This window comes from Vidua chalybeata, chromosome Z (assembly GCF_026979565.1).
Source record: "Vidua chalybeata isolate OUT-0048 chromosome Z, bVidCha1 merged haplotype, whole genome shotgun sequence".
NCBI lineage: Eukaryota > Metazoa > Chordata > Aves > Passeriformes > Viduidae > Vidua > Vidua chalybeata.
The window spans coordinates 36,891,675-36,915,156 of record NC_071570.1 but is presented as its reverse complement, the minus strand read 5'-3'; the positions used below and the strand labels follow the sequence as shown (position 1 = coordinate 36,915,156).

The following is a 23,482-nucleotide window of genomic DNA, read 5'->3' as shown; positions in this document are numbered from 1 at the left end:
CTCCACCTTCGGCTTTTTTCCCATAGTGAGTGGGAAAATACTGTGTTTTTTATTATAACTGCTCTCTCTGTTATCAATATAATTTTTAGTAATGCTCCTGTGACTAGTATCGCATTCCTTCCCCTCTGCATCTCACACAGCCCAGCTCCAGCTTTCTGCTCCTTGATCCTCTTTGAGTTCTTTGGGGAGGGAACTGCCACATCCCCCATGATCTAAGTCACGATCTCAGGTCTCCTTGATGTGATTAGCACTGGACAGCCATCCTTCCCACAACATCCTATCCTCTCTGTCCAGACCTTCCTGATTCTGGGCAGCATCCCAAATGAGCTCGTAGAGGAGTTTCTGCATGTCACTCCTCACTAGCGTGTCCTTATTCTGGTGAAGGAAAGCCTTGTTACTGGCCACTGCTGGGAAAGCAGGCTGAGGCTGGCACAAACAGCTCCTGCACTGCAGTGCAAGTTGCTCAGAGCTCCTCTACCAGCCCCAGACCTGCTCCCAGCTCTGTGCATTCTACCCCAACAGAAACATCCGCAACAGCCAAGGACTTACTGCTTTTGGAAATACATTTATTTATATGCTACCACTATCAGTAAAATAATCGTTATCCTCTAATATAAAGTATCACTATCACTAAAAGTGTCACTACCACTAAAAGTATCACTGCAGGTGTCACCATCCCTATCACTATTTATAACTCTCACTATCACTAATCATGGTCCCCTAATATAAAGTGTTCCTGCTGGTACTGGTAGCAGGGGCACCAGAATGGTGTGGGCTGAGGTGAGTCCAGGGAAATCCAGTGGTCCCGTGAAGAAGCACCGTCAGCCAGAGCACAGAAGGAACACATGGGCAGAGGTGAGCGGTCTGTGCCCATGTTCTTGTACACCTGGGCAAGCTCTGCTGCAAAGACCTCAGGAAACAGGCGGCAGCTTGATTCTGCTTCACGTCTAGGCAGACCACAGCTTTCCCTGGAAGAGTCCCAGTCCTGTCTTGTTGCCTCCTTGTCTTCCTGAGTCCTGCTGTAGAAACAGATTTCCAAGACTCCTCATAGATATGAATTTGGAGCACAGTTAAAGCATTGCACTGCAGCGGTTTCCACAGAGCCTTGCTAGGAGCTGCCTGGGCACTCCAGCCTGGTGCAAACCCTTCATTGCCAATGGCAGCAATGAATAACTCACATGTCTCGCTTCAGCAGCCTGGTACATGATTATGTACCCAACCACTGCTGCAAGCAGCAGCAGAGCCGAGACTGCTACAGATGCTAGAATGTAGTTCTTGCTAAATTCCCACTGTCCAGCAGTCTTGGCTTTTTGCCCAGCAGCTGACCCTGGCAGGACAAAAGACAATGTGAGAGACAATGTTTGTACTCTGCACTAGGGATAATCCCACAGTGTGCTTTAGATGCCCAAGGATTATTGTCTTCAGAGATCTGTTCCTCTGGCTCTGGTGTCTCAGCACAAAGGAACAAGAGGGATCCCATAAAGTTCCCATGGAGAAGAGCCCAGTGTGTGCCAGGGAGCAGCTGCACCAGCACAGTTCCTATCTCTTCTTCCAAGCTGCAGGCCAGGGCTGTGTGCTGGGCGCTGCAACTCATCCCTGGAGGGCACTGCAGGGATATAGCAGAAAAGCTGCTCTTCTTCCAAGACAGCATCGCTCAAGCACTCACATGAATATTCCCCAGGCTCAGCAAGTGTGCTGGTGTCCTCTGTTGGTTCTCTTTCTTCATCTGAGCCTGGCAGGCTGCCATTTTCTTCCATAGGGAAGGTCTCCAGCACAGTCTCAGAATCCGTCTCTTCAGAAAAAAACACTGGACACTGTAACCAGAAGCCACTGTCCCTTTCCAAGAGCACAGTACCGTGGCCGGGCATTCTGGCAAGTGGCAGTGAGGAGCCTGCTGTCCCCCAAGACAAGAGGAATCCATAGCCAGATTTTCTGCAGTGCAACAAGAAATGCAGACCCAAACCAGCCAAGACTTAATCAACCAAATGACCCACAGAAGGAATACCTCCAGGTTCACCCTCACACTTGGGGTCCAGCTTCAGCCCATCCCTGAGCCTGAGGTTTGGCAGGGGCAGCCAAGATTTTGTGGGATAGCATTTCTGCCTCCATGCTGTGCTGAGTGTGAGGCGAACACAAATTCAGCACAGGCCTTTTCCCCACATCTGGATGCCAGTGTCTGCACACAGCAGCTCTGGCCAGTAATGGTACAATTGCAGCAGCATCTGGAGATGCCCCTGGCAATCGTCTGGAAGCAGAGCTGTGAGCAGACGCTGTGCTGGACCATCTCTATGGCTCACTCCAGGAGGTGTGAAATGGTGTGAAATCCCTGCAGCACTTCTGGCTGTCCAGGATACAGCACATCCCTCCAGGAACCAAAAGCTCAGCTTCCCAGGTCCCAGGGTTAACAGAGTGGGATATACTAACCAGATGGGGCTTCATGCAAGGTGTTCAGGAGCTCCTCTGAAACATCTGGGAATCCTTCAGGGAATTCTTCAGGAACCTTGTCATAATTATTCCCTATTGTTAGATTTATGAAAGGATGACATACCTATGAAGGTGTATTTCTCATGAATAACACAGGGAAAAGGAGAAAGGAGTGCTCATTCTCGTGAAGGCGGTAGAGACTGATGACTCACGCTTGAGGTACCAGCTCGGAATCAGCATGGTATTTGGCTCCAGCTCAGGGGCTGAAAGAGTTCTCTCTGTGTCCACAACTACAACCAAACACCCACAAGAATTTACCATCACATGCACTGCCCTCATGGTCATACCTCAAGGCCTGGATGTGGAAGGTATTGACAGGGCACGCACAAGCAGGTGTGTGTTCTCACAGCTGCAGGGGGGTCTGGCTGCCCTTGGGACACTGAGCTGGCAGCTCTCACATGAAGTGAAAAGCCATGGCGTGCACACATGACCTGTGGGGGCCTCAGCCCTGAAGCCAGGCCGGGAAGCTGGATAACCAGAGCTGAGTGATGGACAACCAGAGCCGAGTGATAGATAACCAGAGCTGAGTGATGGATAAGCACTGCTGTGGTTCTGGGCCTGAACTGCCACTTCCCACCTCCTTGCTCCTTAGGACTCTCTCTCCATGCTGCACCCTAAAGCAGCTGCAGCCCCTCCCACCTCCCCTGGTGTGTCTGCCCCACTGCCTGCACCGTGGTGGCTTCCTGGCTCAGCCAGCCCCAGTCCTGGCCCCACTGCCATCAGCCAGGGCTATGTGCTGGCCCCTGCCTGCCTACCTGCTCCCTGCCCAGGTGTTGGAGCACTCTGGGCATTCTGGGCTTGCAGGGCCAGGAGAAAGAGGAGCAGGAGGTAGTGGCCCAGGACCATGATTCTGCTGCTCCTGCCACTGCTGCTGCTGCTGCTGCAGTGTTGCCCAGAGCGAGCACTGAAGAGCAGCAGTGGGGCTCTGGAACCTCACATCAAACAGGGCTCTGTGACCTCATAACATAGTGGTGTCTGTGAACTCCCCAATGTACACCCACATTGCATGTGAATTCCTGGACCCGCCCTCTATTGATTTCCTTATTCTGCATAGGAATGGAAGGAGCAAAATGGAGAAGGGTTGATGTATTCTGGGAGGCAGCACTGTGCATGGGAATGCAGAGGCACTCAGGTCCTATTCTTCATAAATCCCCATCAGCAGCCCTGTATGAAGGCTGCTGTAAAAAACTCAATTGTGTCTTTCTTTGGTAGTATTTTTGTCTGACAGCATTCTGGCAAGAAACCTGTTTTCCCCATTACTTGTGCTACAGTTTCATGATCTTTGATGGCAGCACTGCTTCCATCCTCCACTGTCATGCAAACATGTGTTTGCAGTGCTCATGCTTCTCCCAGGTGAGCCTAGTATATTCCCTTTCCACTTCCAAACCTACGTAAAGCCCTCTTAAGGAGCCCCACTAACTCCTGAGCCAAGATCCTTTTTCCCTTGGAGGCAGGTGTAGCCCATGTGCCACCATCAGGCCTGGTGTCCTGTGGAGTAACCCACAGTCAAAGCCCTACACTTCTGTTGGGCACACCAGGGTGCCAGGTATTCACCTCTAGAACCTTTCTGTGTCTGGGTCACTGCAAGTGGCAGAAGTAAATACCACATGCGGCCCAGATCCCTCAAGCAGTCATCCAGAGGCCCTGAGCTCCCTCTTGCTTGTCCTCAGACCCCAGGTGGTAATGCCATGGGAGACACACAAATGTGTCAGTTCCTGCAGGTAACAGTTAACACGGGTAGCCTTTTAGCTTAGCAGCTCTTCTGGGAAGGAAATATTCAGGATTTACGTGCGCCAGGCACGCTACGCTAGAATCTCTTGGAAAGCCTTCTAGAGCACCTTTGGTATAATTGCCCCTGAAGCACCAGTTAACCCCCAGGTGTTTAGAGCTGCAAGCACAGAGGCACGGACAGATTTCCCCCTTTAGGGTGTCTCTCCAAGGCTCATAAGCAGACTCCAACCGACAAGCCGCATCAGCTTGGCCAATGCCATCCTCTGGAATTGAGCACAGATCACAGCCCACCTTGAAGGCTGTGGCACATAATGATAAGCAGAGGGCCGTACCAGGCTGGAGGATGTCTTGGTGACATCTCCTGCCCAGAAGCCAGGCAGGCTGCCCAGCTGCCTCGGCATTGAGTCTGAGTGCTATCTCGGGCCCTCTATTCCTGCCCGAGGGGTGGCACCGATGAACACTGCCCTTCTTTGTTCCTTTAACGGGTTATACACCCAGTCTCTCCTTTAACGCACTCGAGGCATTGCGCTGCTCGGCGGCTCGTCACCAGCTGTGGGACCAGTGCCCCGAGACCTGTGCTGCTGCTGAAGCCGCCTGCCGCGTGTGTGGCACGGCACGGAGGCAGCGCTGCCCGGGGCCCGCGGCCTCCTTGCCCCCTGCTGCCGCCATTTCGCACGGGGCCGTGAGGGGCGGGCACGCGGTTGTGGGGCTGTGCCCGCCCCGCAGCTCCAGCTGCTCCCGCTGGCTCGGAGCAACCACTGCAGCAGGAAAACACCTCTGGATTTATTGGGCTGCAGCAAAAACCGCCCCTGGGTTTCCCCTTGTGTGTTGCTCTGTCCAGTTGCCAGTCTCTTGGTTTCCCAAGAGAACCCCTGTTCTTTCCCATTGTGGCCATGAGGGGCGGGAACGGGGCTGTGGGGCTGTGCCCGCCCCGCCTCCCGGGCCGCAGCTCCAGCTGCTCCCGCTGGCGCGGAGCGCCCCCGCTCCGGCCCGAGGGCCGAGGCGCCTCTCCCGGGCCCGATTCGCCGCTGCTGCAGGAGAGCTCTCCGCCGTGTCCCGGCTGCCGGGGCAGCTCGCCTGGGAGTCTGAGCTGAGCGTGGCACAGGGAGCAGAGCCGAGAAATAAAGACAGAAGAGACAGGGACAGGAAGCAGAACGGAGAGGCAACGAGAGCAAAAGAGGGGCAGGGAATGGGAGCAGAGCTGCAGGAAGACGCAGCAGGGAAAGAGGAAGAGACGCAGAATGAGCAGAAAGGAGCAGAATGAGTAGGAGAGAACGAAGTCTGGGTTGGGGCGGGATGGAGATTGTTGAAGAAGCTTTGGATAGACAGCAAGACAGAGAGGGAGTGGGAGAGAACAGGAATATAGCGAGAAACCAAGGGACTGGCGACTGAACAGAACAACACACAAGGAGAAACCCAGGGGTGGTTGTTGCTGCAGCCCCTTGTATGCAGAGGTGTTTTCCTGCTGCAGTGGCACGTCAGCTCCCTCAGAAGCAGCCCGGGCATTTCAGAAATAGCACTGCAGGGCATGGGCATGCATGTGTCCCACATGTGCATCTCAGTTCACATGTGCATCTGCAGGGCTGCAAGTGTGGATGTCTATATCACAAGAGTTTGCAAGGCTTGGTTCAAGTGTTGAGGCACAGCTCTCTTCTGAAAAGAGCTTGGGCTGCCCTCTCAGGAGGTGGGGTATCTCAGAGGCTGCTAAGAGCCCCATGAGAGACAGCCCAGAGGTGGAGCTGGAGCTGCTGTGGAGAGGAGAGGGACAAGGGTGAGGAGCTCAGTGGTTCCTCTTCAGCACTTCAAAGGGAATAGCATTGTCTTGGGACAGTCTTTACTGCCTGAGCTAAAAGTGTAAGAACCCCTCCAAAACCCCACAGTGTCCAGAGATGCCGTCAAGCATCTCTCTGGCAATTGCTGCTGGCAATATCCTCCCCACACACTGCAGGCAACAATCAGCCTCAGAGCCTGTGCCGTGATTCTGGACAACAGCTTTGCTGCACTCACACCTCCAGCTTTGGCTGTAGGTGGCCAAGCTGGAGCAGGCATGAGGAAAGGCCTGCGGGACCACAGTGAATCTGACTCATCATCCCAGGGCAGCTATTCCATCATGCTGGTTTCTTGCACTGCCTCACTTTCTTCATCTGAGGCGGGCACTCTGTCACTTCTTTCTACCTCAACGGCCTTCTTCACAGTCCTACATTCCGTTACTTTAGAAATTGAGCAGGAAATGCCCAGGTCTGTATTGCTTTGGTCTTAATCTCCCTGAAACAAAAGCCAAGTCCCAAAACAGCAACTAAGGAGCCACACACAGCCTGCAACTGCCGCACTTGCTCAAGCAAAAGCCCAGAGCAAACTTCCCAAGCTTTGCTCCACCTTCGGCTTTTTTCCCATAGTGAGTGGGAAAATACTGTGTTTTTTATTATAACTGCTCTCTCTGTTATCAATATAATTTTTAGTAATGCTCCTGTGACTAGTATCGCATTCCTTCCCCTCTGCATCTCACACAGCCCAGCTCCAGCTTTCTGCTCCTTGATCCTCTTTGAGTTCTTTGGGGAGGGAACTGCCACATCCCCCATGATCTAAGTCACGATCTCAGGTCTCCTTGATGTGATTAGCACTGGACAGCCATCCTTCCCACAACATCCTATCCTCTCTGTCCAGACCTTCCTGATTCTGGGCAGCATCCCAAATGAGCTCGTAGAGGAGTTTCTGCATGTCACTCCTCACTAGCGTGTCCTTATTCTGGTGAAGGAAAGCCTTGTTACTGGCCACTGCTGGGAAAGCAGGCTGAGGCTGGCACAAACAGCTCCTGCACTGCAGTGCAAGTTGCTCAGAGCTCCTCTACCAGCCCCAGACCTGCTCCCAGCTCTGTGCATTCTACCCCAACAGAAACATCCGCAACAGCCAAGGACTTACTGCTTTTGGAAATACATTTATTTATATGCTACCACTATCAGTAAAATAATCGTTATCCTCTAATATAAAGTATCACTATCACTAAAAGTGTCACTACCACTAAAAGTATCACTGCAGGTGTCACCATCCCTATCACTATTTATAACTCTCACTATCACTAATCATGGTCCCCTAATATAAAGTGTTCCTGCTGGTACTGGTAGCAGGGGCACCAGAATGGTGTGGGCTGAGGTGAGTCCAGGGAAATCCAGTGGTCCCGTGAAGAAGCACCGTCAGCCAGAGCACAGAAGGAACACATGGGCAGAGGTGAGCGGTCTGTGCCCATGTTCTTGTACACCTGGGCAAGCTCTGCTGCAAAGACCTCAGGAAACAGGCGGCAGCTTGATTCTGCTTCACGTCTAGGCAGACCACAGCTTTCCCTGGAAGAGTCCCAGTCCTGTCTTGTTGCCTCCTTGTCTTCCTGAGTCCTGCTGTAGAAACAGATTTCCAAGACTCCTCATAGATATGAATTTGGAGCACAGTTAAAGCATTGCACTGCAGCGGTTTCCACAGAGCCTTGCTAGGAGCTGCCTGGGCACTCCAGCCTGGTGCAAACCCTTCATTGCCAATGGCAGCAATGAATAACTCACATGTCTCGCTTCAGCAGCCTGGTACATGATTATGTACCCAACCACTGCTGCAAGCAGCAGCAGAGCCGAGACTGCTACAGATGCTAGAATGTAGTTCTTGCTAAATTCCCACTGTCCAGCAGTCTTGGCTTTTTGCCCAGCAGCTGACCCTGGCAGGACAAAAGACAATGTGAGAGACAATGTTTGTACTCTGCACTAGGGATAATCCCACAGTGTGCTTTAGATGCCCAAGGATTATTGTCTTCAGAGATCTGTTCCTCTGGCTCTGGTGTCTCAGCACAAAGGAACAAGAGGGATCCCATAAAGTTCCCATGGAGAAGAGCCCAGTGTGTGCCAGGGAGCAGCTGCACCAGCACAGTTCCTATCTCTTCTTCCAAGCTGCAGGCCAGGGCTGTGTGCTGGGCGCTGCAACTCATCCCTGGAGGGCACTGCAGGGATATAGCAGAAAAGCTGCTCTTCTTCCAAGACAGCATCGCTCAAGCACTCACATGAATATTCCCCAGGCTCAGCAAGTGTGCTGGTGTCCTCTGTTGGTTCTCTTTCTTCATCTGAGCCTGGCAGGCTGCCATTTTCTTCCATAGGGAAGGTCTCCAGCACAGTCTCAGAATCCGTCTCTTCAGAAAAAAACACTGGACACTGTAACCAGAAGCCACTGTCCCTTTCCAAGAGCACAGTACCGTGGCCGGGCATTCTGGCAAGTGGCAGTGAGGAGCCTGCTGTCCCCCAAGACAAGAGGAATCCATAGCCAGATTTTCTGCAGTGCAACAAGAAATGCAGACCCAAACCAGCCAAGACTTAATCAACCAAATGACCCACAGAAGGAATACCTCCAGGTTCACCCTCACACTTGGGGTCCAGCTTCAGCCCATCCCTGAGCCTGAGGTTTGGCAGGGGCAGCCAAGATTTTGTGGGATAGCATTTCTGCCTCCATGCTGTGCTGAGTGTGAGGCGAACACAAATTCAGCACAGGCCTTTTCCCCACATCTGGATGCCAGTGTCTGCACACAGCAGCTCTGGCCAGTAATGGTACAATTGCAGCAGCATCTGGAGATGCCCCTGGCAATCGTCTGGAAGCAGAGCTGTGAGCAGACGCTGTGCTGGACCATCTCTATGGCTCACTCCAGGAGGTGTGAAATGGTGTGAAATCCCTGCAGCACTTCTGGCTGTCCAGGATACAGCACATCCCTCCAGGAACCAAAAGCTCAGCTTCCCAGGTCCCAGGGTTAACAGAGTGGGATATACTAACCAGATGGGGCTTCATGCAAGGTGTTCAGGAGCTCCTCTGAAACATCTGGGAATCCTTCAGGGAATTCTTCAGGAACCTTGTCATAATTATTCCCTATTGTTAGATTTATGAAAGGATGTCATACCTATGAAGGTGTATTTCTCATGAATAACACAGGGAAAAGGAGAAAGGAGTGCTCATTCTCGTGAAGGCGGTAGAGACTGATGACTCACGCTTGAGGTACCAGCTCGGAATCAGCATGGTATTTGGCTCCAGCTCAGGGGCTGAAAGAGTTCTCTCTGTGTCCACAACTACAACCAAACACCCACAAGAATTTACCATCACATGCACTGCCCTCATGGTCATACCTCAAGGCCTGGATGTGGAAGGTATTGACAGGGCACGCACAAGCAGGTGTGTGTTCTCACAGCTGCAGGGGGGTCTGGCTGCCCTTGGGACACTGAGCTGGCAGCTCTCACATGAAGTGAAAAGCCATGGCGTGCACACATGACCTGTGGGGGCCTCAGCCCTGAAGCCAGGCCGGGAAGCTGGATAACCAGAGCTGAGTGATGGACAACCAGAGCCGAGTGATAGATAACCAGAGCTGAGTGATGGATAAGCACTGCTGTGGTTCTGGGCCTGAACTGCCACTTCCCACCTCCTTGCTCCTTAGGACTCTCTCTCCATGCTGCACCCTAAAGCAGCTGCAGCCCCTCCCACCTCCCCTGGTGTGTCTGCCCCACTGCCTGCACCGTGGTGGCTTCCTGGCTCAGCCAGCCCCAGTCCTGGCCCCACTGCCATCAGCCAGGGCTATGTGCTGGCCCCTGCCTGCCTACCTGCTCCCTGCCCAGGTGTTGGAGCACTCTGGGCATTCTGGGCTTGCAGGGCCAGGAGAAAGAGGAGCAGGAGGTAGTGGCCCAGGACCATGATTCTGCTGCTCCTGCCACTGCTGCTGCTGCTGCTGCAGTGTTGCCCAGAGCGAGCACTGAAGAGCAGCAGTGGGGCTCTGGAACCTCACATCAAACAGGGCTCTGTGACCTCATAACATAGTGGTGTCTGTGAACTCCCCAATGTACACCCACATTGCATGTGAATTCCTGGACCCGCCCTCTATTGATTTCCTTATTCTGCATAGGAATGGAAGGAGCAAAATGGAGAAGGGTTGATGTATTCTGGGAGGCAGCACTGTGCATGGGAATGCAGAGGCACTCATGATTTATTCTTCATAAATCCCCATCAGCAGCCCTGTATGAAGGCTGCTGTAAAAAACTCAATTGTGTCTTTCTTTGGTAGTATTTTTGTCTGACAGCATTCTGGCAAGAAACCTGTTTTCCCCATTACTTGTGCTACAGTTTCATGATCTTTGATGGCAGCACTGCTTCCATCCTCCACTGTCATGCAAACATGTGTTTGCAGTGCTCATGCTTCTCCCAGGTGAGCCTAGTATATTCCCTTTCCACTTCCAAACCTACGTAAAGCCCTCTTAAGGAGCCCCACTAACTCCTGAGCCAAGATCCTTTTTCCCTTGGAGGCAGGTGTAGCCCATGTGCCACCATCAGGCCTGGTGTCCTGTGGAGTAACCCACAGTCAAAGCCCTACACTTCTGTTGGGCACACCAGGGTGCCAGGTATTCACCTCTAGAACCTTTCTGTGTCTGGGTCACTGCAAGTGGCAGAAGTAAATACCACATGCGGCCCAGATCCCTCAAGCAGTCATCCAGAGGCCCTGAGCTCCCTCTTGCTTGTCCTCAGACCCCAGGTGGTAATGCCATGGGAGACACACAAATGTGTCAGTTCCTGCAGGTAACAGTTAACACGGGTAGCCTTTTAGCTTAGCAGCTCTTCTGGGAAGGAAATATTCAGGATTTACGTGCGCCAGGCACGCTACGCTAGAATCTCTTGGAAAGCCTTCTAGAGCACCTTTGGTATAATTGCCCCTGAAGCACCAGTTAACCCCCAGGTGTTTAGAGCTGCAAGCACAGAGGCACGGACAGATTTCCCCCTTTAGGGTGTCTCTCCAAGGCTCATAAGCAGACTCCAACCGACAAGCCGCATCAGCTTGGCCAATGCCATCCTCTGGAATTGAGCACAGATCACAGCCCACCTTGAAGGCTGTGGCACATAATGATAAGCAGAGGGCCGTACCAGGCTGGAGGATGTCTTGGTGACATCTCCTGCCCAGAAGCCAGGCAGGCTGCCCAGCTGCCTCGGCATTGAGTCTGAGTGCTATCTCGGGCCCTCTATTCCTGCCCGAGGGGTGGCACCGATGAACACTGCCCTTCTTTGTTCCTTTAACGGGTTATACACCCAGTCTCTCCTTTAACGCACTCGAGGCATTGCGCTGCTCGGCGGCTCGTCACCAGCTGTGGGACCAGTGCCCCGAGACCTGTGCTGCTGCTGAAGCCGCCTGCCGCGTGTGTGGCACGGCACGGAGGCAGCGCTGCCCGGGGCCCGCGGCCTCCTTGCCCCCTGCTGCCGCCATTTCGCACGGGGCCGTGAGGGGCGGGCACGCGGTTGTGGGGCTGTGCCCGCCCCGCAGCTCCAGCTGCTCCCGCTGGCTCGGAGCAACCACTGCAGCAGGAAAACACCTCTGGATTTATTGGGCTGCAGCAAAAACCGCCCCTGGGTTTCCCCTTGTGTGTTGCTCTGTCCAGTTGCCAGTCTCTTGGTTTCCCAAGAGAACCCCTGTTCTTTCCCATTGTGGCCATGAGGGGCGGGAACGGGGCTGTGGGGCTGTGCCCGCCCCGCCTCCCGGGCCGCAGCTCCAGCTGCTCCCGCTGGCGCGGAGCGCCCCCGCTCCGGCCCGAGGGCCGAGGCGCCTCTCCCGGGCCCGATTCGCCGCTGCTGCAGGAGAGCTCTCCGCCGTGTCCCGGCTGCCGGGGCAGCTCGCCTGGGAGTCTGAGCTGAGCGTGGCACAGGGAGCAGAGCCGAGAAATAAAGACAGAAGAGACAGGGACAGGAAGCAGAACGGAGAGGCAACGAGAGCAAAAGAGGGGCAGGGAATGGGAGCAGAGCTGCAGGAAGACGCAGCAGGGAAAGAGGAAGAGACGCAGAATGAGCAGAAAGGAGCAGAATGAGTAGGAGAGAACGAAGTCTGGGTTGGGGCGGGATGGAGATTGTTGAAGAAGCTTTGGATAGACAGCAAGACAGAGAGGGAGTGGGAGAGAACAGGAATATAGCGAGAAACCAAGGGACTGGCGACTGAACAGAACAACACACAAGGAGAAACCCAGGGGTGGTTGTTGCTGCAGCCCCTTGTATGCAGAGGTGTTTTCCTGCTGCAGTGGCACGTCAGCTCCCTCAGAAGCAGCCCGGGCATTTCAGAAATAGCACTGCAGGGCATGGGCATGCATGTGTCCCACATGTGCATCTCAGTTCACATGTGCATCTGCAGGGCTGCAAGTGTGGATGTCTATATCACAAGAGTTTGCAAGGCTTGGTTCAAGTGTTGAGGCACAGCTCTCTTCTGAAAAGAGCTTGGGCTGCCCTCTCAGGAGGTGGGGTATCTCAGAGGCTGCTAAGAGCCCCATGAGAGACAGCCCAGAGGTGGAGCTGGAGCTGCTGTGGAGAGGAGAGGGACAAGGGTGAGGAGCTCAGTGGTTCCTCTTCAGCACTTCAAAGGGAATAGCATTGTCTTGGGACAGTCTTTACTGCCTGAGCTAAAAGTGTAAGAACCCCTCCAAAACCCCACAGTGTCCAGAGATGCCGTCAAGCATCTCTCTGGCAATTGCTGCTGGCAATATCCTCCCCACACACTGCAGGCAACAATCAGCCTCAGAGCCTGTGCCGTGATTCTGGACAACAGCTTTGCTGCACTCACACCTCCAGCTTTGGCTGTAGGTGGCCAAGCTGGAGCAGGCATGAGGAAAGGCCTGCGGGACCACAGTGAATCTGACTCATCATCCCAGGGCAGCTATTCCATCATGCTGGTTTCTTGCACTGCCTCACTTTCTTCATCTGAGGCGGGCACTCTGTCACTTCTTTCTACCTCAACGGCCTTCTTCACAGTCCTACATTCCGTTACTTTAGAAATTGAGCAGGAAATGCCCAGGTCTGTATTGCTTTGGTCTTAATCTCCCTGAAACAAAAGCCAAGTCCCAAAACAGCAACTAAGGAGCCACACACAGCCTGCAACTGCCGCACTTGCTCAAGCAAAAGCCCAGAGCAAACTTCCCAAGCTTTGCTCCACCTTCGGCTTTTTTCCCATAGTGAGTGGGAAAATACTGTGTTTTTTATTATAACTGCTCTCTCTGTTATCAATATAATTTTTAGTAATGCTCCTGTGACTAGTATCGCATTCCTTCCCCTCTGCATCTCACACAGCCCAGCTCCAGCTTTCTGCTCCTTGATCCTCTTTGAGTTCTTTGGGGAGGGAACTGCCACATCCCCCATGATCTAAGTCACGATCTCAGGTCTCCTTGATGTGATTAGCACTGGACAGCCATCCTTCCCACAACATCCTATCCTCTCTGTCCAGACCTTCCTGATTCTGGGCAGCATCCCAAATGAGCTCGTAGAGGAGTTTCTGCATGTCACTCCTCACTAGCGTGTCCTTATTCTGGTGAAGGAAAGCCTTGTTACTGGCCACTGCTGGGAAAGCAGGCTGAGGCTGGCACAAACAGCTCCTGCACTGCAGTGCAAGTTGCTCAGAGCTCCTCTACCAGCCCCAGACCTGCTCCCAGCTCTGTGCATTCTACCCCAACAGAAACATCCGCAACAGCCAAGGACTTACTGCTTTTGGAAATACATTTATTTATATGCTACCACTATCAGTAAAATAATCGTTATCCTCTAATATAAAGTATCACTATCACTAAAAGTGTCACTACCACTAAAAGTATCACTGCAGGTGTCACCATCCCTATCACTATTTATAACTCTCACTATCACTAATCATGGTCCCCTAATATAAAGTGTTCCTGCTGGTACTGGTAGCAGGGGCACCAGAATGGTGTGGGCTGAGGTGAGTCCAGGGAAATCCAGTGGTCCCGTGAAGAAGCACCGTCAGCCAGAGCACAGAAGGAACACATGGGCAGAGGTGAGCGGTCTGTGCCCATGTTCTTGTACACCTGGGCAAGCTCTGCTGCAAAGACCTCAGGAAACAGGCGGCAGCTTGATTCTGCTTCACGTCTAGGCAGACCACAGCTTTCCCTGGAAGAGTCCCAGTCCTGTCTTGTTGCCTCCTTGTCTTCCTGAGTCCTGCTGTAGAAACAGATTTCCAAGACTCCTCATAGATATGAATTTGGAGCACAGTTAAAGCATTGCACTGCAGCGGTTTCCACAGAGCCTTGCTAGGAGCTGCCTGGGCACTCCAGCCTGGTGCAAACCCTTCATTGCCAATGGCAGCAATGAATAACTCACATGTCTCGCTTCAGCAGCCTGGTACATGATTATGTACCCAACCACTGCTGCAAGCAGCAGCAGAGCCGAGACTGCTACAGATGCTAGAATGTAGTTCTTGCTAAATTCCCACTGTCCAGCAGTCTTGGCTTTTTGCCCAGCAGCTGACCCTGGCAGGACAAAAGACAATGTGAGAGACAATGTTTGTACTCTGCACTAGGGATAATCCCACAGTGTGCTTTAGATGCCCAAGGATTATTGTCTTCAGAGATCTGTTCCTCTGGCTCTGGTGTCTCAGCACAAAGGAACAAGAGGGATCCCATAAAGTTCCCATGGAGAAGAGCCCAGTGTGTGCCAGGGAGCAGCTGCACCAGCACAGTTCCTATCTCTTCTTCCAAGCTGCAGGCCAGGGCTGTGTGCTGGGCGCTGCAACTCATCCCTGGAGGGCACTGCAGGGATATAGCAGAAAAGCTGCTCTTCTTCCAAGACAGCATCGCTCAAGCACTCACATGAATATTCCCCAGGCTCAGCAAGTGTGCTGGTGTCCTCTGTTGGTTCTCTTTCTTCATCTGAGCCTGGCAGGCTGCCATTTTCTTCCATAGGGAAGGTCTCCAGCACAGTCTCAGAATCCGTCTCTTCAGAAAAAAACACTGGACACTGTAACCAGAAGCCACTGTCCCTTTCCAAGAGCACAGTACCGTGGCCGGGCATTCTGGCAAGTGGCAGTGAGGAGCCTGCTGTCCCCCAAGACAAGAGGAATCCATAGCCAGATTTTCTGCAGTGCAACAAGAAATGCAGACCCAAACCAGCCAAGACTTAATCAACCAAATGACCCACAGAAGGAATACCTCCAGGTTCACCCTCACACTTGGGGTCCAGCTTCAGCCCATCCCTGAGCCTGAGGTTTGGCAGGGGCAGCCAAGATTTTGTGGGATAGCATTTCTGCCTCCATGCTGTGCTGAGTGTGAGGCGAACACAAATTCAGCACAGGCCTTTTCCCCACATCTGGATGCCAGTGTCTGCACACAGCAGCTCTGGCCAGTAATGGTACAATTGCAGCAGCATCTGGAGATGCCCCTGGCAATCGTCTGGAAGCAGAGCTGTGAGCAGACGCTGTGCTGGACCATCTCTATGGCTCACTCCAGGAGGTGTGAAATGGTGTGAAATCCCTGCAGCACTTCTGGCTGTCCAGGATACAGCACATCCCTCCAGGAACCAAAAGCTCAGCTTCCCAGGTCCCAGGGTTAACAGAGTGGGATATACTAACCAGATGGGGCTTCATGCAAGGTGTTCAGGAGCTCCTCTGAAACATCTGGGAATCCTTCAGGGAATTCTTCAGGAACCTTGTCATAATTATTCCCTATTGTTAGATTTATGAAAGGATGACATACCTATGAAGGTGTATTTCTCATGAATAACACAGGGAAAAGGAGAAAGGAGTGCTCATTCTCGTGAAGGCGGTAGAGACTGATGACTCACGCTTGAGGTACCAGCTCGGAATCAGCATGGTATTTGGCTCCAGCTCAGGGGCTGAAAGAGTTCTCTCTGTGTCCACAACTACAACCAAACACCCACAAGAATTTACCATCACATGCACTGCCCTCATGGTCATACCTCAAGGCCTGGATGTGGAAGGTATTGACAGGGCACGCACAAGCAGGTGTGTGTTCTCACAGCTGCAGGGGGGTCTGGCTGCCCTTGGGACACTGAGCTGGCAGCTCTCACATGAAGTGAAAAGCCATGGCGTGCACACATGACCTGTGGGGGCCTCAGCCCTGAAGCCAGGCCGGGAAGCTGGATAACCAGAGCTGAGTGATGGACAACCAGAGCCGAGTGATAGATAACCAGAGCTGAGTGATGGATAAGCACTGCTGTGGTTCTGGGCCTGAACTGCCACTTCCCACCTCCTTGCTCCTTAGGACTCTCTCTCCATGCTGCACCCTAAAGCAGCTGCAGCCCCTCCCACCTCCCCTGGTGTGTCTGCCCCACTGCCTGCACCGTGGTGGCTTCCTGGCTCAGCCAGCCCCAGTCCTGGCCCCACTGCCATCAGCCAGGGCTATGTGCTGGCCCCTGCCTGCCTACCTGCTCCCTGCCCAGGTGTTGGAGCACTCTGGGCATTCTGGGCTTGCAGGGCCAGGAGAAAGAGGAGCAGGAGGTAGTGGCCCAGGACCATGATTCTGCTGCTCCTGCCACTGCTGCTGCTGCTGCTGCAGTGTTGCCCAGAGCGAGCACTGAAGAGCAGCAGTGGGGCTCTGGAACCTCACATCAAACAGGGCTCTGTGACCTCATAACATAGTGGTGTCTGTGAACTCCCCAATGTACACCCACATTGCATGTGAATTCCTGGACCCGCCCTCTATTGATTTCCTTATTCTGCATAGGAATGGAAGGAGCAAAATGGAGAAGGGTTGATGTATTCTGGGAGGCAGCACTGTGCATGGGAATGCAGAGGCACTCATGATTTATTCTTCATAAATCCCCATCAGCAGCCCTGTATGAAGGCTGCTGTAAAAAACTCAATTGTGTCTTTCTTTGGTAGTATTTTTGTCTGACAGCATTCTGGCAAGAAACCTGTTTTCCCCATTACTTGTGCTACAGTTTCATGATCTTTGATGGCAGCACTGCTTCCATCCTCCACTGTCATGCAAACATGTGTTTGCAGTGCTCATGCTTCTCCCAGGTGAGCCTAGTATATTCCCTTTCCACTTCCAAACCTACGTAAAGCCCTCTTAAGGAGCCCCACTAACTCCTGAGCCAAGATCCTTTTTCCCTTGGAGGCAGGTGTAGCCCATGTGCCACCATCAGGCCTGGTGTCCTGTGGAGTAACCCACAGTCAAAGCCCTACACTTCTGTTGGGCACACCAGGGTGCCAGGTATTCACCTCTAGAACCTTTCTGTGTCTGGGTCACTGCAAGTGGCAGAAGTAAATACCACATGCGGCCCAGATCCCTCAAGCAGTCATCCAGAGGCCCTGAGCTCCCTCTTGCTTGTCCTCAGACCCCAGGTGGTAATGCCATGGGAGACACACAAATGTGTCAGTTCCTGCAGGTAACAGTTAACACGGGTAGCCTTTTAGCTTAGCAGCTCTTCTGGGAAGGAAATATTCAGGATTTACGTGCGCCAGGCACGCTACGCTAGAATCTCTTGGAAAGCCTTCTAGAGCACCTTTGGTATAATTGCCCCTGAAGCACCAGTTAACCCCCAGGTGTTTAGAGCTGCAAGCACAGAGGCACGGACAGATTTCCCCCTTTAGGGTGTCTCTCCAAGGCTCATAAGCAGACTCCAACCGACAAGCCGCATCAGCTTGGCCAATGCCATCCTCTGGAATTGAGCACAGATCACAGCCCACCTTGAAGGCTGTGGCACATAATGATAAGCAGAGGGCCGTACCAGGCTGGAGGATGTCTTGGTGACATCTCCTGCCCAGAAGCCAGGCAGGCTGCCCAGCTGCCTCGGCATTGAGTCTGAGTGCTATCTCGGGCCCTCTATTCCTGCCCGAGGGGTGGCACCGATGAACACTGCCCTTCTTTGTTCCTTTAACGGGTTATACACCCAGTCTCTCCTTTAACGCACTCGAGGCATTGCGCTGCTCGGCGGCTCGTCACCAGCTGTGGGACCAGTGCCCCGAGACCTGTGCTGCTGCTGAAGCCGCCTGCCGCGTGTGTGGCACGGCACGGAGGCAGCGCTGCCCGGGGCCCGCGGCCTCCTTGCCCCCTGCTGCCGCCATTTCGCACGGGGCCGTGAGGGGCGGGCACGCGGTTGTGGGGCTGTGCCCGCCCCGCAGCTCCAGCTGCTCCCGCTGGCTCGGAGCAACCACTGCAGCAGGAAAACACCTCTGGATTTATTGGGCTGCAGCAAAAACCGCCCCTGGGTTTCCCCTTGTGTGTTGCTCTGTCCAGTTGCCAGTCTCTTGGTTTCCCAAGAGAACCCCTGTTCTTTCCCATTGTGGCCATGAGGGGCGGGAACGGGGCTGTGGGGCTGTGCCCGCCCCGCCTCCCGGGCCGCAGCTCCAGCTGCTCCCGCTGGCGCGGAGCGCCCCCGCTCCGGCCCGAGGGCCGAGGCGCCTCTCCCGGGCCCGATTCGCCGCTGCTGCAGGAGAGCTCTCCGCCGTGTCCCGGCTGCCGGGGCAGCTCGCCTGGGAGTCTGAGCTGAGCGTGGCACAGGGAGCAGAGCCGAGAAATAAAGACAGAAGAGACAGGGACAGGAAGCAGAACGGAGAGGCAACGAGAGCAAAAGAGGGGCAGGGAATGGGAGCAGAGCTGCAGGAAGACGCAGCAGGGAAAGAGGAAGAGACGCAGAATGAGCAGAAAGGAGCAGAATGAGTAGGAGAGAACGAAGTCTGGGTTGGGGCGGGATGGAGATTGTTGAAGAAGCTTTGGATAGACAGCAAGACAGAGAGGGAGTGGGAGAGAACAGGAATATAGCGAGAAACCAAGGGACTGGCGACTGAACAGAACAACACACAAGGAGAAACCCAGGGGTGGTTGTTGCTGCAGCCCCTTGTATGCAGAGGTGTTTTCCTGCTGCAGTGGCACGTCAGCTCCCTCAGAAGCAGCCCGGGCATTTCAGAAATAGCACTGCAGGGCATGGGCATGCATGTGTCCCACATGTGCATCTCAGTTCACATGTGCATCTGCAGGGCTGCAAGTGTGGATGTCTATATCACAAGAGTTTGCAAGGCTTGGTTCAAGTGTTGAGGCACAGCTCTCTTCTGAAAAGAGCTTGGGCTGCCCTCTCAGGAGGTGGGGTATCTCAGAGGCTGCTAAGAGCCCCATGAGAGACAGCCCAGAGGTGGAGCTGGAGCTGCTGTGGAGAGGAGAGGGACAAGGGTGAGGAGCTCAGTGGTTCCTCTTCAGCACTTCAAAGGGAATAGCATTGTCTTGGGACAGTCTTTACTGCCTGAGCTAAAAGTGTAAGAACCCCTCCAAAACCCCACAGTGTCCAGAGATGCCGTCAAGCATCTCTCTGGCAATTGCTGCTGGCAATATCCTCCCCACACACTGCAGGCAACAATCAGCCTCAGAGCCTGTGCCGTGATTCTGGACAACAGCTTTGCTGCACTCACACCTCCAGCTTTGGCTGTAGGTGGCCAAGCTGGAGCAGGCATGAGGAAAGGCCTGCGGGACCACAGTGAATCTGACTCATCATCCCAGGGCAGCTATTCCATCATGCTGGTTTCTTGCACTGCCTCACTTTCTTCATCTGAGGCGGGCACTCTGTCACTTCTTTCTACCTCAACGGCCTTCTTCACAGTCCTACATTCCGTTACTTTAGAAATTGAGCAGGAAATGCCCAGGTCTGTATTGCTTTGGTCTTAATCTCCCTGAAACAAAAGCCAAGTCCCAAAACAGCAACTAAGGAGCCACACACAGCCTGCAACTGCCGCACTTGCTCAAGCAAAAGCCCAGAGCAAACTTCCCAAGCTTTGCTCCACCTTCGGCTTTTTTCCCATAGTGAGTGGGAAAATACTGTGTTTTTTATTATAACTGCTCTCTCTGTTATCAATATAATTTTTAGTAATGCTCCTGTGACTAGTATCGCATTCCTTCCCCTCTGCATCTCACACAGCCCAGCTCCAGCTTTCTGCTCCTTGATCCTCTTTGAGTTCTTTGGGGAGGGAACTGCCACATCCCCCATGATCTAAGTCACGATCTCAGGTCTCCTTGATGTGATTAGCACTGGACAGCCATCCTTCCCACAACATCCTATCCTCTCTGTCCAGACCTTCCTGATTCTGGGCAGCATCCCAAATGAGCTCGTAGAGGAGTTTCTGCATGTCACTCCTCACTAGCGTGTCCTTATTCTGGTGAAGGAAAGCCTTGTTACTGGCCACTGCTGGGAAAGCAGGCTGAGGCTGGCACAAACAGCTCCTGCACTGCAGTGCAAGTTGCTCAGAGCTCCTCTACCAGCCCCAGACCTGCTCCCAGCTCTGTGCATTCTACCCCAACAGAAACATCCGCAACAGCCAAGGACTTACTGCTTTTGGAAATACATTTATTTATATGCTACCACTATCAGTAAAATAATCGTTATCCTCTAATATAAAGTATCACTATCACTAAAAGTGTCACTACCACTAAAAGTATCACTGCAGGTGTCACCATCCCTATCACTATTTATAACTCTCACTATCACTAATCATGGTCCCCTAATATAAAGTGTTCCTGCTGGTACTGGTAGCAGGGGCACCAGAATGGTGTGGGCTGAGGTGAGTCCAGGGAAATCCAGTGGTCCCGTGAAGAAGCACCGTCAGCCAGAGCACAGAAGGAACACATGGGCAGAGGTGAGCGGTCTGTGCCCATGTTCTTGTACACCTGGGCAAGCTCTGCTGCAAAGACCTCAGGAAACAGGCGGCAGCTTGATTCTGCTTCACGTCTAGGCAGACCACAGCTTTCCCTGGAAGAGTCCCAGTCCTGTCTTGTTGCCTCCTTGTCTTCCTGAGTCCTGCTGTAGAAACAGATTTCCAAGACTCCTCATAGATATGAATTTGGAGCACAGTTAAAGCATTGCACTGCAGCGGTTTCCACAGAGCCTTGCTAGGAGCTGCCTGGGCACTCCAGCCTGGTGCAAACCCTTCATTGCCAATGGCAGCAATGAATAACTCACATGTCTCGCTTCAGCAGCCTGGTACATGATTATGTACCCAACCACTGCTGCAAGCAGCAGCAGAGCCGAGACTGCTACAGATGCTAGAATGTAGTTCTTGCTAAATTCCCACTGTCCAGCAGTCTTGGCTTTTTGCCCAGCAGCTGACCCTGGCAGGACAAAAGACAATGTGAGAGACAATGTTTGTACTCTGCACTAGGGATAATCCCACAGTGTGCTTTAGATGCCCAAGGATTATTGTCTTCAGAGATCTGTTCCTCTGGCTCTGGTGTCTCAGCACAAAGGAACAAGAGGGATCCCATAAAGTTCCCATGGAGAAGAGCCCAGTGTGTGCCAGGGAGCAGCTGCACCAGCACAGTTCCTATCTCTTCTTCCAAGCTGCAGGCCAGGGCTGTGTGCTGGGCGCTGCAACTCATCCCTGGAGGGCACTGCAGGGATATAGCAGAAAAGCTGCTCTTCTTCCAAGACAGCATCGCTCAAGCACTCACATGAATATTCCCCAGGCTCAGCAAGTGTGCTGGTGTCCTCTGTTGGTTCTCTTTCTTCATCTGAGCCTGGCAGGCTGCCATTTTCTTCCATAGGGAAGGTCTCCAGCACAGTCTCAGAATCCGTCTCTTCAGAAAAAAACACTGGACACTGTAACCAGAAGCCACTGTCCCTTTCCAAGAGCACAGTACCGTGGCCGGGCATTCTGGCAAGTGGCAGTGAGGAGCCTGCTGTCCCCCAAGACAAGAGGAATCCATAGCCAGATTTTCTGCAGTGCAACAAGAAATGCAGACCCAAACCAGCCAAGACTTAATCAACCAAATGACCCACAGAAGGAATACCTCCAGGTTCACCCTCACACTTGGGGTCCAGCTTCAGCCCATCCCTGAGCCTGAGGTTTGGCAGGGGCAGCCAAGATTTTGTGGGATAGCATTTCTGCCTCCATGCTGTGCTGAGTGTGAGGCGAACACAAATTCAGCACAGGCCTTTTCCCCACATCTGGATGCCAGTGTCTGCACACAGCAGCTCTGGCCAGTAATGGTACAATTGCAGCAGCATCTGGAGATGCCCCTGGCAATCGTCTGGAAGCAGAGCTGTGAGCAGACGCTGTGCTGGACCATCTCTATGGCTCACTCCAGGAGGTGTGAAATGGTGTGAAATCCCTGCAGCACTTCTGGCTGTCCAGGATACAGCACATCCCTCCAGGAACCAAAAGCTCAGCTTCCCAGGTCCCAGGGTTAACAGAGTGGGATATACTAACCAGATGGGGCTTCATGCAAGGTGTTCAGGAGCTCCTCTGAAACATCTGGGAATCCTTCAGGGAATTCTTCAGGAACCTTGTCATAATTATTCCCTATTGTTAGATTTATGAAAGGATGACATACCTATGAAGGTGTATTTCTCATGAATAACACAGGGAAAAGGAGAAAGGAGTGCTCATTCTCGTGAAGGCGGTAGAGACTGATGACTCACGCTTGAGGTACCAGCTCGGAATCAGCATGGTATTTGGCTCCAGCTCAGGGGCTGAAAGAGTTCTCTCTGTGTCCACAACTACAACCAAACACCCACAAGAATTTACCATCACATGCACTGCCCTCATGGTCATACCTCAAGGCCTGGATGTGGAAGGTATTGACAGGGCACGCACAAGCAGGTGTGTGTTCTCACAGCTGCAGGGGGGTCTGGCTGCCCTTGGGACACTGAGCTGGCAGCTCTCACATGAAGTGAAAAGCCATGGCGTGCACACATGACCTGTGGGGGCCTCAGCCCTGAAGCCAGGCCGGGAAGCTGGATAACCAGAGCTGAGTGATGGACAACCAGAGCCGAGTGATAGATAACCAGAGCTGAGTGATGGATAAGCACTGCTGTGGTTCTGGGCCTGAACTGCCACTTCCCACCTCCTTGCTCCTTAGGACTCTCTCTCCATGCTGCACCCTAAAGCAGCTGCAGCCCCTCCCACCTCCCCTGGTGTGTCTGCCCCACTGCCTGCACCGTGGTGGCTTCCTGGCTCAGCCAGCCCCAGTCCTGGCCCCACTGCCATCAGCCAGGGCTATGTGCTGGCCCCTGCCTGCCTACCTGCTCCCTGCCCAGGTGTTGGAGCACTCTGGGCATTCTGGGCTTGCAGGGCCAGGAGAAAGAGGAGCAGGAGGTAGTGGCCCAGGACCATGATCCCCCCCTGCTCGCAACATTCTGCTGCTCCTGCCACTGCTGCTGCTGCAGTGTTGCCCAGAGCGAGCACTGAAGAGCAGCAGTGGGGCTCTGGAACCTCACATCAGAGATCTGTGATCTCATGACAAAGTGCAATCTTTGAACTTAGCGCTCACCATTGGGCCTTTACTCCTCTGCCAATGCTTCCCAATGTACACCCTTGTTGCTTGTGAATTCCTGGACCTCCCCTCTGTGCAATTTCCTCATTGTGCACAGGCCTGGAAGGAGCATAATAGAGAAGGATGGATGAGACACAGTACTGTGAATTGGAGTGCAGAGACACTGTGATCTTTCTCCACAGAAATCCCTATAAAAAACCTCGAAGGCTGCATTAAAAAAACCTAACTGCAAGTATC

The 23,482-nt window shown here is 53.2% G+C and overlaps 1 protein-coding gene across 20 annotated transcripts; it reads right to left on the bottom strand.

Moving 5' to 3' along the window:
* Positions 1-545: 545 nt before the first annotated feature.
* On the bottom strand, positions 546-23,082 carry LOC128781772 (uncharacterized). Of its 20 annotated transcripts, none has more exons than XR_008428507.1 (14): positions 22,995-23,082; positions 22,392-22,469; positions 21,422-22,272; positions 16,410-21,082; positions 15,807-15,884; positions 14,837-15,687; positions 9,825-14,497; positions 9,222-9,299; positions 8,252-9,102; positions 7,764-7,912; positions 3,240-7,604; positions 2,637-2,714; positions 1,667-2,517; positions 546-1,327 (listed from the first exon to the last, which is right to left on the bottom strand). XR_008428507.1 is itself a non-coding variant. In XM_053931678.1 (6 exons), exons 1-6 carry the CDS (start codon positions 3,328-3,330, stop codon positions 948-950), a joined length of 606 nt encoding a protein of 201 aa, XP_053787653.1. In that variant the 5' UTR covers positions 3,331-6,629; the 3' UTR covers positions 546-947. The 20 variants fall into 20 exon arrangements, 4 of the variants coding, with proteins under 4 accessions (XP_053787653.1, XP_053787652.1, XP_053787654.1 ...); XR_008428510.1 differs by having other exon boundaries at positions 3,240-7,601; XR_008428504.1 differs by having other exon boundaries at positions 3,240-7,912; positions 8,252-8,517; positions 9,010-9,102.
* Positions 23,083-23,482: the final 400 nt, after the last annotated feature.